This window comes from Trichoderma citrinoviride, assembly GCF_003025115.1.
Source record: "Trichoderma citrinoviride strain TUCIM 6016 unplaced genomic scaffold BBK36scaffold_19, whole genome shotgun sequence".
NCBI lineage: Eukaryota > Fungi > Ascomycota > Sordariomycetes > Hypocreales > Hypocreaceae > Trichoderma > Trichoderma citrinoviride.
In genome coordinates this window covers 75,262-87,968 of record NW_020194727.1, presented here as the reverse complement: position 1 = coordinate 87,968, position 12,707 = coordinate 75,262, and the positions used below count along the sequence as shown (strand labels likewise).

Below are 12,707 nucleotides of genomic sequence, written 5' to 3'. Positions count from 1 at the left end.
GCTTCTAGGAAAAATTCCTATGCTTATATACTCCTGACGGTAGAGTAGACATCTGCTTCACACATGCACACAGCTTCGCTTACATCATCCTCTCTGTGAGAGAGCCCTGTAAATGGAATCATGACAGTCAAGAGCATAACGTCAGACAAATCTGGACTTTATCTCATTTTGCAGACGTTGTGAAGCAGTCACCGCAAGCCGATGTCAGCCCCAGAACTCCTCAGGATTCCAGGTTTCTTAAGCATATTTAGCGAGCGCCTGCAACCTATCCATTGTTACTCCGTACACCACCTCAGGTGGCAACGATATTGGGTCAGTTTAACGAAGTCTTCCCAAACATGCCACTGCCTGCTGGGTCCATAACATTCCGCCATATAGGATTTGTCCGCATGGCGGCTGAGACCTGATGGACAACCCCGCAGCCGGCCGCCCCGGCCAACAACAGTCTTTGAAGTCTGCACACGAATTCGATGAATAAATTGCTGAGACCCGTTGAGTATTACCTGGCAGGTAATAGACTTGGACCAACAAGCATCGTGGGCACTCAGTCGGCTGCATGCATGATGGCACCGCGATTGTAACTGTGAGGAAGTACACAAATGTAGTCACATGTCCAGCTCACGGCACACAAAGAGCCGCCTATATTAACCCGTTTCCTCTCACGCCATCCCTTTCCTCTATGACTTGCCAACCAGGTGGCTAGCAAACCGTTGACCCTACAATACACTTCGATACGTGTCAGTTCCGCTCTGTGACAGTAACATTCAACATAACTGACATAACTGCCCTTGGTCAGTGCACATCTGGGAGGGGAATCATACGTTCCGCAAGCTCGCATACCGAGGAGGCCAATGTTTCTCAGCAAACTGTTAAGCATCGCTCTCCTCAGTACAAACAGGCTCGCGGGGCTTCAAACATACCTCTGCCCCTCAAACCGAGAGTTGCTCCAGAAACTGTTGGGCATCATGACGGAGAAAACAGACGACTCGTCCACCACTTGCACCCAATTTACGCCAGAAACATCTGAACCAACCATCTTGGGAGAACCATGGGATGGTCGTCGCTATGCGGTTCCTTGGCCCGGTAATAAGTACCACATCTTTATGAACGAAACCGATCGGGTGATTTGCACTCACCATGGTGGTGACGTCTACGTCTACGATATCAACCAGGACGTTAACAAGCAATACACGTGGCTGTGCGTGGAAAAGAATGGGTATTTTGGCTTTGTCAATACAGATACCGGCAGATACATTGGCCATAATGACCGAGGTGTGCTGCGCGCAGACGCGTGGCATCTCGAAGCGTGGGAGCTCATGACAGTGAGAAAGCACCCGGAGGGAGGTTACGAGCTGTTGATGCCTCACTGGTGGCACACGCTGAAGAAGGTTTCTGTATTGTCGGACTCTGATAATGTGCTCTTGACACAGCATGGAACCACGCTTTGGCAATTCGTCAAGGCTGACTAGAAAGGTGTGCCCACAAACATATATGGTTCGACTTGCTTATTACATAGTCAGTCTTGCAGCATGTCACTGGTTACTCTGTAATATTTTACGATCAGTCCATGGTGATGATTATACTACCCTCGTTTGGCGGGTTACTGCGTATAACATGACAGAAGCGTAGCATGAAAAAAGCCTTGCTCATATCCTGTTGGGCACGAGGCTGGGGGCTGCATAAGCGGTCTCTTGTTTTGTAGGCCTCCCACATTAGGCCTCCCACATACGACCTCACAGCAGGCCAATTTGCACCACTTGAGACGAGCGGATGCCAAGTGCAGCCACCAGCCAACAGCGTCGATGAGGAGGTGCTTCGTACGTGGTCGACGAACATTGGACAAGCCCCCAACGATCAAGTGCTTGAAACACTCTGCCTCCACGGCTGCGCGCCTATCTGCATGCCTCAGTCCTACGAGTATTGACGCGGATGCGCAGTAATTGGCCGCGCTGGTTTGCATCTTATGCCACGGCGGGTAGCAGAATTTATGCTCCGATCTGCTGGTCTTTTATCTCGCGATATACCCTATTCTCTGGAGACGATCGAGTCGAGATATTCTTTGTTAACGACACACGATGGCACCGTTTCAGTGCAGCGCCTGCTCACAGCTCTTTGGGACCCGGCCCAAAATGTTCGAACATGCTCTGAGCACTGGCCACGATGTGAATCACTGTTGCCGGAAATGTTCCCGATGGTTCAAGACTGAAGGCGATCAAAAAGCGCACATGAACTCATCCATCCACGTCAACTGCAAGGAGGCAGCAAAGCCTGTGCCAAGCATTCCAAATGCATCAACTGGACAGAGCAGTCAGCTCTTCAACAATGCACCACCTGTAGTGCAGCTGCGATTCGGGAGGGTCACGTACACTCGGCTTGAAAGAAATGAGCAGGAAGCTGTTTTCAAGAAGCTCTCAGCTCGTTGCCATTCCGTGGGGAGCCTTGTTAACGAAGGATACACGGTGGACCTTGCAAAGGGACCAGCGACCAAGCCCAGAAAACCAAGGCCAAGTCTCGCAGACTTTCGCCAGACACCGATGTGGCAGCCTGCCATCAAAAAGAGGCGTGCTGTTGTGATTGACTGCGAGATGGCAGAGGCCATGGACGGATCGGATGAGTTGATCAGTGTCTGCGCAATCGATTTCCTAACGGGTGAGACGTTGGTGAATAACTTGGTCATCCCCACACGACCAATTAAGAACTGGAGAGAGGACATCCACGGCATAGATGTTTCGAAGTTATACGGGGCGATAATGGAGCAAAAGGCTCTTAGCGGCTGGGAAGCTGCTCGACAGGAGCTGTGGAGACATATCGATGAGACAACAATTCTGATCGGGCAAACCGTATGCTACGATTTCGAGGCTCTCCGCCTCGTCCACACGCGCGTCGTGGACTCCGCAATGCTCGCCGCGGAGGCCGTCTTCAACAATTGGATCGGGAAGAAGCCGGGCCGGAGGTGGGGACTCCAGGAGTTGTGCAAGGCTTTCCTCGGAATCGAGATACGCGTTGAAGGGGGAATCCATGACAATTTGGAGGATGTCTTAGCTGCTAGAGAGGTTGTGCTGCAGATCTTGTTGAAGCCGGCGGAGTTTAAGAGGTGGGCAGACAAGGCGCGGGAAGATTTCCGGAAGCCCAAGGCAGGGAAAAAGAAGGCAAACAAGAAGGGAGGGACGACGACGACGTCTCACCTCGCCGGATGTACAACATCGTGGAACTCGTATCAAGAGTACCGCCCGAGGGTGAGCCCATATGACGGGTCATGGACTTGGGACACTGGTTATCATTTTCATGATGATAGGTAGGTATTAGCCCCATGATGAATACGACTATGCCTGGCTTGATTAGAGAGTGCCTAGTTTGTGGCAAGCACTCCGTCCTGGCAATTTCTGGCATATAGCCGCCAATTGCTGAGATCTTCCTACTGCTTGCTGTGGGTTGTTCAAGATCAGAGGCTCAATGCTTCCTGCTCCGGTGACCGAAAAGTGCGTTGCCCCGAAAGTCCATCGCCAGTGGAATACGGATTGGAAAGGATCCTAATGTAGGCATCGCCTACGTAGTCGTTGCAGAGAATGCCCCATTCAGCCAAGGCATTTTCCTTCCCATTTGCGTGCCGTAGATCCGGTAAATCAGCCTTGTGTTAGGCATCCCAGTGACGCAAATAGAGAAATCTCATTTCTTTATCTAAAAACAAGATAGATCAAGTTCTAATCGGCGTGATAATAGAACAATAGCCATTCCTAGTCTACTTTTGGAAGTCAAGCGAACTTTAACATCATGCCCACGCCGGACATATTTCATAGACAGCTTGAAGGGCGCAGACGGATGCCCTGGCCAAGAGAAAATAGGTCTCGATCCACGATTCCAAATCATTCTCATTGCTGGACGCTATCTCAATCAACGTCATCCATTGGAGAGGCTTGATATAGAACAGCCCCATGATCATTGTCATGACATCCAGTCCATCGCGCTGTAATGCTTCTAGAATGATGATGCGGGCGTTCGTGCAACGCTAGAATCGGCACAATCGTCCGATCCCTATCAGCACTTAATTCCAATGCGGAGGAGCCAGGATTGAGCCTTTAGCTTATCTGTAACTCTGCTGTCAAACTGCAACCGTAAACGTCGAAGGCTAGGAATCTCGGATTCCCCTGCTGGGGGTTGTTCAGGCGCCCTCCGATGTCATTACAGGGAGTGCTGCTGCGAATTGGACCCCGTGATGGGACAAGATTGGCTAAAGAACAGACTATTGCCTCGTTGGGCTGAACAAAAGCTGGCTGAACATAGATAATTGGATAGATGAATGAATCTTTATTGGAGGTCTCGAGAGATCCCTGATTTCTCAGCCAATTACTCAGTTGTTCCGCACATGCACATGCAGGCCGGCGGATGATGAGGGCCGGGTTTAGGTGCCGTTTGAAGTTTAGCAGATAACATCAGCTGTCGCTCGCCCTATTCGACGCTGCTCTTTATCATCATATCCCAATTGACAGGCCGCAGACATAAATTCCCATTGACTCCGCGGCATCGTGTCTCCTCTACCATAGACGGTTCACCGCACACCCCGAGTACAGCAGTATAGCATTGAGGTGGAGTGGAAAATAAATCGCAAATATGAAGATTGGCCCGCCGCAGACGCAGCCGCAGCCGTCTGATGGCGATTACATGTACTCGGACTCGCTCCCTGTCTATTATTTGACCCAGACCGCTCCCGATGTTCCGGAACTTCCAGATGACGCTGCCAATGCCGAGAGATCGGAAGATATCAATGCTCAATTTACTACCCTTTCCTTCTACAGGCCGTCGAATGAGCATATCAACCTCAGCTACGGCATCTGGGAGGATACGTGTCTCGCCCACCTCAAGCTCCTGCATGCCATTCAGTCGATGAAGGAGGAGATTGGCTACACCGACGGATTGTGGAATCTCTGGGATAGCCGCGGCAAATGGGCATTGGAGGATCTTCGCGTGGAAGCCGACTGGCCAACGATTCGGATGCTCGAAAAGACAAACTCGGCCACTGTGACGAAAGCTGGTCATAGCAGGTTGCGCGAGAAGAGATGGGCGCTGTTTGTCGCGCGTGCCGTTGATCGATACGAGGCGTGGTGGAATTCCCTTGTTGAGACGGAGATGCTGACGGAGCAGGATATGGCAGCGCCTGAGAATCCCAAGTATAAGAGGTTCCCCAACGGTCACAAGCTGAGATGGAAAGCAAAGATGCTGCCGCCTTTAGGTGAGATTTCGATTCAGAGCTTCACGTTGAGTATACTGATGCATGTTTCTTGCAGACGTTTTGATGGTCCTTCACACGCATATGCTCAATCCGCGGGCTTTCCTTGAAGACGCCATGCGGTATGGACTGGCCTCATTCTGGCCAGCCGGCATGCCGTGGGAGTTGATACACCGGGCCATTGATGCGGACTTCAACTATAATGTGTCTGATCAAGCGAAGATCCAGTGGGTTGCCAAAACAGGGCACCGCTGGCGGAATCAAGACGACGACATGTCCAAAATACTCAAATGCCCTTTCTGTCCAAGTAAAAACGAGGTTCCGTGGACGACATGTGGGATGAAGAAAGACATGACAGACATTGAGTAAGCACAGGCCCAACTACGCAGTCGCACTCCCTATTTACCCCCTCAGATTCACAGGCCTCATCGGCAACGGATACGGCGACGGCAAATTTAACCATAGGTGCCCTTCATGCGGAAATGAAAACTACAAAGAGCTTCTATCAGTGTCGAAATTCGTGTCCGACTCCTCACTTCTCCTATCTCAGTCCGTGCCGATGCCGGGAACAGTTCTTGACCCCGGTTCTGGCTGTCCTGAACTTGTACCAGAAGGCAGTGCTGGCGAAAGATATTTCAGAACGTTCCCCAATCGCATGATCAAGCTGGAGTTACGGAGCTCAGTACTTGAGCTGATTAAACCGCCGCTTCAGCCATCAGAGAAGAGCGACAAAGTGAAGTCGAAAGAAAAGAAGAAGAAGAAGAAGAAGAACAAAAAGGAGGCACAGGAGAAAGAGAAAGCCCCTCCTCGCCTCAACATGCATGCAGTCAGGGAAATGATACAGGACGTTCTGACCAATGTCAAGAGAATCCGCAACGTCGATTCAGACAGAGGCCTTTTTGGACGCAACCAAATACACCCTTGGGCCGGCATCACAATCCGCAAGATGATGAGCCGGTACTGGCAGAACTTCTCTCCTTTTGCGCTCGATCTCTGCGCAGCGGTGATGCGGCAGGGCGTTTTTATTGAGAAGATGGTGAATATCGACTGGCTGCATAGCCCAACGGCGAGGGATACTATGACGCGGCTCATCGTCAAATACGACCTCTTTGTGCAGATTATGCAGAAGCATCCGGGCAAGGTGGTTGTGCCGACGCTGGATGTCGATTTGGCGTGGCATACGCATCAGCTTACGCCTTCACATTATTATTACTATACGGTTTCGAAGACGGGGCGTTTTATCGATCACGATGATAAGATTGATGAGGATAAGCTCAGTCGGTGCTTTGAGTGGACGACGAAGACGTATCAAGACATGTTTGGGGCCGTATACAGCGAGTGCACATGCTGGTATTGTGAAAGTCAGTTGTTTCTCTCCCCTCTCTTCCTCATGATGACAATCACGGGGAATGCTAAATGTCCGGACATCTTGTCAGCGATTCGCTCTTCACAAATATCGCCTATAGGCAGACTCCTCGGCCTTTCATCAACCGAAAAGCTATCAGAAGCCTTTCACAAGTCTGAGGCAGCCGAAACGTGTCCACCAGACAAGTCGGCTCACATATCTTTCCACAACGCCGTCAAGACGATTGAAACAGCAGGCCGGAAAAAGGTCACTGCACGTGCGCGTGCCCGCCAGCGCCAGTGGTTTGAACAAGAGTATAAGAAAGCGGCCAAGCGGGCGGAGAAAAAGGGTCGGCCGATGCCGCCGAGGGACGAGTATTTTAACAATTGGGGTGCTCGATATACCAGTAAGTCATTGCCTGCTGCTTCCTCCCACCTCCTTGGCGATATGGAGAGGACTGACGCCATGTCCGTCAGTGTATGGTCCGTACCCTTTCCCGCCGTGGTTTGCTCCGGGAATGTACTACGGCTGGGATCCGTCGACCGTTACCAACGGTGCAGGAGCGTGGGCGAACTGTGCTGGAGGATCTTGCGGCAACGGAGGCATAGCTGCTGGTTCCTGCGGCGGTGCTGGAGGATGCAATAATGGCTACGGAGGGGTACGTGACAGCCCTTGGAATTGTTTCCTGCATAATGGCGTAGCTTCGCAGATCTAACCAGTCGTCTAGAGATGCGGATCGAGCGGTGCTGGAAATGGTGCGGGAGGGGGAGGCGGCGGAGGTGGAGGGGGATGCGGAGGGGGAGCTGGCTGTGGTAAGTGATTCGAACTATTGAGCTGTTTTGCAAATGATGCTGACGATGATGCTCAGGCGGTGGCTGAGGGACATGTACTATCACTGCTATTGTGCGGCTGCGCTTGTACAACTAAGCGTTGATGCTGTTGACTTCATAGCATTTGCTTCCCCACAGGAGGTTGATTTGTTGAACCATTGAACGCTGTCATGTCGAAAGAGCCGTCCAGTTTTGGCTGCTTACGTGCCATCACTTTTCCTTGACCCCTGCCTGTCGTGAAGCAAGTCGACCTTCGGCATCATCTCCCTTGATTTAAGCCTCAAGGTAAGGTTTGCGCCGCAGAGGCTGTCGACACTCGAATCCTCCCCGCTGAATACCTTGAGATCCGCTAACAAATAAGCGTGACGCGATGCGTTCAGCCACAAGCACAACACGGTGCTAATAAATACGAGGGCCGGGGCATTTTCAAGGGAGGCTTAGACCCCTGCAGGCACCAACCCCCCTAACCATGCCCTCGTTTGCCCATCTTCCATCACCCGTCGCTCGTTGGAAGCTGCGACAAAAACCTGCTGATGAACGGACGGCCGGAGTGAAGCAGCAAACGCATCGGACTCCATCATGTGGCTGCCCAGGGTTGACGATGCCGGGCCCGTTGCTGGATTCGCCGGTGCGGCGCTGCTCTTCGCGACGGTTGCGCACTGGCTGTCTTCGCCAGAGTCGGAAATGTACTCGGAGGTGGTCTGCTGGGCGGTGCTACCGGTTGTCATCAGATCCCTAAATAAGCCACAGCCGAACAGGTCGCTGTCGAGGCCTGTAGTCGCTGGCAAGTCCAGGACGACGTCTTCGACGACGGCCATGCTGTGGGGTTATGCTGCGAATATTGCCATCTATACGTTCTTCAAGACTGAGGCTGGCCTGATCCAATTCATTGTGAGATTGATTCACGAAGATCTTTGAATGACTGGGCCTGTGCTAATTGTATTGACAGCCTGCATTGACCCCTTTGTTACTCACAGTCAAGAGATACCGCGGGTCCGATTCGGGTTCCAAACCTCCCGAGTTGGTGACTCCCCTGGTGAACACATACTGGGGTCCCATCCTGGCTGGTTCTTTCTGCGTCCTAACCTTCTCCGACTGGAGTATTCGAGCATTTCTGCTCTGTATCATCCCGACGTGTTTTCTTTTCATTGTGTATACTACTCTTTTACCAAGGGTTGAGACATCTACACATCTCCCGTCCATCAGCTTCGACAATGCCATTCGTCCGCTTTCTGCGCGCGTCGTCATCCTCCTGCTGTGCATATGGGGAATAGACACAATCTTTTTCGGATTGACTGCGACTGTCCTGACCAGTACATTCCTTATTGGTCTTCTGAAAGCGTTGTCTTGGTACTTTGTCATCCAGGTCGTAAGTCTTCCCTCGCCCACGCAAATGGAACTTAGAGTGAAGTCTTCATTTTGCTAAACCATCACTGCCCAGGCCCGAGATGCTTCTTGGGTTGCTGCTCCCCTGATCAGCACCTTCAGCATTTCGTTTACAAACAATCCAATGAACGAGTCAACCGACTTCCAGGCTATCGCTTACGTCCTGGTTTCCATCATTAGTCTTGGCCAACTGATTGCTCTCTTGCCGAGACAAGCCAAATTGAGGCTCGCGCTATGGGCGTTTGGCCTTGCATCGTTGATACCCCTTTTGCTAAACATCTGGTTGATCCGGGATGCGCAACAGTCGGCAAAGGCATTTGGCCCTCAGAAAGAGCACCCCGTCGAGACCCTTGTGCGCAGCGGCAAGGCGAACTTTAAGAGTCTGCTCCAGAGGCAGTCTGGCTCATACGCAGAGGCTGTTGAGGCATACCGGCGTCGATATGATGCCGCACCGCCTCCGGGATTCGAAGAGTGGTATGAGTTTGCAGTTCGCCATAACTCGCCCATCATCGACGATTTCGACGCCATTCATCGTGCGGTTTCGCCTTTCTGGGAGCTCAGTGGAAGACGGGTCTCTGAGACGTTGAACCAGATTCATTTTGCGCAAAACAGTGAGATGTGGTTCTGCAGCGTTGATGGTGCATCTGCCACGACTGACTGCACTCATGCGTATCGAACCTTTGACAGACATCTCAAATATCTGCTTGATAGGCTCTTCCAGGGCTTGGACGGCGCGCTTCCGGACGTCAAGTTCCTCGTCAATCATTTTGACGAGCCACGAATCTTGCTTCCGACATGGGGAGCGGAAGAGGCTCGGAATCATCCGCAGTTTAACATCACTGACCTATCGCGGCGACCGATTTGGGACGAGATTACAAAGTTCTGTGCCTCCAAGGAAGAAGGCAGCAAAGCAAAGGCAAAGCAATCTTCCATACAGACGTTTGGTCTGCCTTTCGTCACGGATCATCCTTCTGCGATGGATCTGTGCGAACATCCAGAATACCGCAACATGCACGGCCTCTTCATGAGCCCCGTGTCCTTTTCTTTGGTCGAGGGGCTTATCCCAGCTCTGTCGACCGGCTCACCGTCGACAATGGGAGATATCTTGCTCCCGAGTCCTGCATATATTGAAGGCGAGTTTACATACGACGACTCAAAGGAGATTGGCTGGGAGCAGAAGCGCAATAACCTCTACTGGGCCGGGTCCACGACCGGCGGCTTCGCTACGGATGCGAACTGGTCCTCGTACCAACGGCAAAGATTTGTGAAGCTGGCGCAAAATCTTGAGCATGGGCAGTATTACTATCTGCGAGAGATTCGAGGCGTCATCCAGCGCGTCGCTTCGTCGTTTTTAAATGGCCGCCTATTTGACGTGGCATTCACGAGAATCTTCCAGTGCGAAAGGAGGTATTGTAGAGACCAGAGGAGATTCTTCAAGCCCGCCGGCTGGGCAGACAAAGACAAGGCGCTGCGCTCGCGTCTCGTCTTTGATATTGATGGAAACGGGATCAGTGGACGTTACTACAAGCTGCTGGCATCCAAGTCGGCCCCCATGAAGCAGACGCTCCTTAGAGAGTGGCACGACGATCGGCTTGTGCCCTGGGTTCATTATATCCCTGTCAGCCAGAGCCTGGAGGAGCTTCCGGAGCTGGTGTTTTACCTGACGTCTACCGAAGCCGGGCAGAAGCGGGCGAGGGAGATTGCAGAGCAGGGACGGGATTGGTTCTTCAAGGCGTTGAGGGAGGAGGATATGGCGGTTTACATGTATCGCTTGTTGTTGGAGCTGGCGAGGCTTCAGGATACGAGCAGAGAAGCGGGATCTGCGTGATATGTAATGACAGTTTGCTGTTTGATGAGTGCTGGATATTTGCAATAGATTGGATAACTTTTGTGCCAAATAATGGCGGCTCACTAAAAGTGCCTTGTATATATGTGGTTAGAAAATGCAGCCATGTCTCGTGAATCCTACCGAATGGCGCTGTGACTCACTCGACAGCTGATTGAGACTCACAATGAATCGCCATTCACGAACAAGCATCTATATGTCGTCAACGTACACTTCAGACAGTTGATCAATATGGCATCATCAGCGAATCCCACGGCGCTGCATCCCTTCCAAGCAGCCGCCATCGCCAACATCAGAGCCCAAGCCCTGCAGCTCAAGCCAGATGCTCTCGCCAACATCAACCACATTTTCCGCATGTCTAACATCCCCATAGCAAAGCTGGATGACGTCCGAAAAGCGATTGCTCAGAATGCCCGTGTTGCACTGCATTTCCACCCCGACCGCCCGTCTCGCAACGGCCGCACAGTCGTTGAATCTCTTCTGGAAGACGGCACTTATCGGAATCAGTTTGAAACGGGCATCTCAAACGGCCTCGTTGCGACGCAGTTGGGAGGTGCTCGCGATGAATGGGAGAGAGGTCTCTTTAGCGGTGCATATCACGGTTTTGCCTCCAGTGGCTCAGATACTCTGGATGCTTTTGATCCGTCGCTGAGGCCGAAATACGGTGCCTTGGATCTCATGCGTAATTCTGACGGTCCTGCACCGAGATTCGGGTCGTGCTACTTTCTGCTTCGCCCAGAGGTCTCTTCACGGTCTACATTCACCTTTGGGGGCTCGCAGGCTGCTCCGTGGGATAGAGGGACGATTGATGAGTTTGATGCGATCTTGGCCGCTTTACTGGAAGAATGCTTCACAAGAGATGCTGCGCTGGGGGTGGAAGATGTGAGGCCGAAGCAGATGGTGGACTATATCAACGCTCTGAGCGAGTCCCTTCTTGTGGAAGACAAATACAACAGACTCCCGAGCCGTAACCTGGATCGCTTGATCGAGGCGCAAATCCATGGTAATGTTCTCCTCTCGCGCGATGTGGAAGCTCTGGTTGTTGATCCGTCGTTTTTCGCCCGCGGCGACACTGGGTTTCTTCTAAAGGCACTGGGCGAAACGTATGGCTTTCCGGTCATTGTGCATCACGGGTTTCGGTTGCCTTTAGAGAACGTTCCGGATGACTTTCGGGGTCCTACGATGCCTTCTCTGGCGGCAAGGATTGCGCTTGACGGCGTTGTGGATGTGCAAGTCGTTGGGGAGGCAGTGAGAGATGCAGTTTCTGGCGGACAGTTGCTGAGGGATAGAGGGACTTTGGCGGAGATTTTGCAGGAACTGAAGCTGTTGTGGCATGTCTTGGTTCGATATGGGTAAGGGATTCGGATCGCTGAGCCGAGATAGGATACGAGGTACGAGGGGGTGGATTCCTAGCACGTACGGAGTATCGGTGCCACATATGGTCTTGTCCGTAGTTCAGACCGTTTATTAATCTCATGCAGATGAAGCGAATGACGACGTGTGAAAATAAGCACAAGAGAAGGAATTCATCCCTAATCATACTGGATCACAACTAATCACGGCCTCCACGAACCAAGTGCTTACCCATACCCTTCTCCGCGCCGCTCCCTCTTCCCACAACGCCTCATCTCCTGATTGGCAAAGTCAATTGCTCGTCCTACATGTATTACCTGCCTCCTACCAAAACACAACAGACCACCAAGAACGGGCAGCAGTATGTATTCGTCCGCCGAATGACTCTTGCCGCGCGGGCGCTTACTCAAGCTTGTCCTCCCCTCCTAGAACCGTTCAGTCTAGCCTCGGACTCGTCGGGGCGGGTCAGAAGGCTTTTTGTTGGAGGTTCCCCCCCCCCCCCCCCCCAAGCGGATTTCGGTAAGCCGCCCAGGGGTTCGTCGTTAAAGTGGTGTTTGGTAAGCGGGTTTTGAAAGGATCGGAAGTCGGACAATGGCGATGGATCGTTACTAGTAGCACCAAGTGTACGACGTAATAACTGGATTCGTGTGCGATAGCTGTCAGGATGGTAGCGGAGCCTGGAGCGGAGTTTGGGTCGCTGTTTATGTTAGGGGGTTGCTTCTG

The 12,707-nt window shown here is 52.1% G+C and overlaps 4 protein-coding genes across 4 annotated transcripts; all 4 read left to right on the top strand.

Moving 5' to 3' along the window:
- Window positions 1-1,137: 1,137 nt before the first annotated feature.
- On the top strand, window positions 1,138-3,472 carry BBK36DRAFT_1172876 (hypothetical protein; the record flags this gene model as incomplete). The annotated part of the gene is made up of 3 exons (XM_024895803.1): window positions 1,138-1,143; window positions 2,343-3,094; window positions 3,442-3,472. The coding sequence occupies 3 exons, from the start codon at window positions 1,138-1,140 to the stop codon at window positions 3,470-3,472; spliced, it is 789 nt and encodes a 262-aa protein (XP_024745351.1).
- Window positions 3,473-4,659: 1,187 nt separating this feature from the next.
- BBK36DRAFT_1172875 (hypothetical protein) lies at window positions 4,660-7,389 on the top strand (the record flags this gene model as incomplete). Its single annotated transcript, XM_024895802.1, has 7 exons — window positions 4,660-5,227; window positions 5,283-5,589; window positions 5,639-5,962; window positions 6,056-6,585; window positions 6,661-6,975; window positions 7,046-7,227; window positions 7,297-7,389. 7 exons carry the CDS (start codon window positions 4,660-4,662, stop codon window positions 7,387-7,389), a joined length of 2,319 nt encoding a protein of 772 aa, XP_024745350.1.
- A 589-nt stretch (window positions 7,390-7,978) lies between these two features.
- BBK36DRAFT_1130068 (glycosyltransferase family 90 protein) lies at window positions 7,979-10,613 on the top strand (the record flags this gene model as incomplete). The annotated part of the gene is made up of 3 exons (XM_024891804.1): window positions 7,979-8,290; window positions 8,349-8,768; window positions 8,841-10,613. 3 exons carry the CDS (start codon window positions 7,979-7,981, stop codon window positions 10,611-10,613), a joined length of 2,505 nt encoding a protein of 834 aa, XP_024745349.1.
- Window positions 10,614-10,862: 249 nt separating this feature from the next.
- BBK36DRAFT_1163360 (hypothetical protein) lies at window positions 10,863-11,987 on the top strand (the record flags this gene model as incomplete). Its single annotated transcript, XM_024894527.1, has 1 exon — window positions 10,863-11,987. One exon carries the CDS (start codon window positions 10,863-10,865, stop codon window positions 11,985-11,987), a length of 1,125 nt encoding a protein of 374 aa, XP_024745348.1.
- Between the last annotated feature and the right edge of the window lie 720 nt (window positions 11,988-12,707).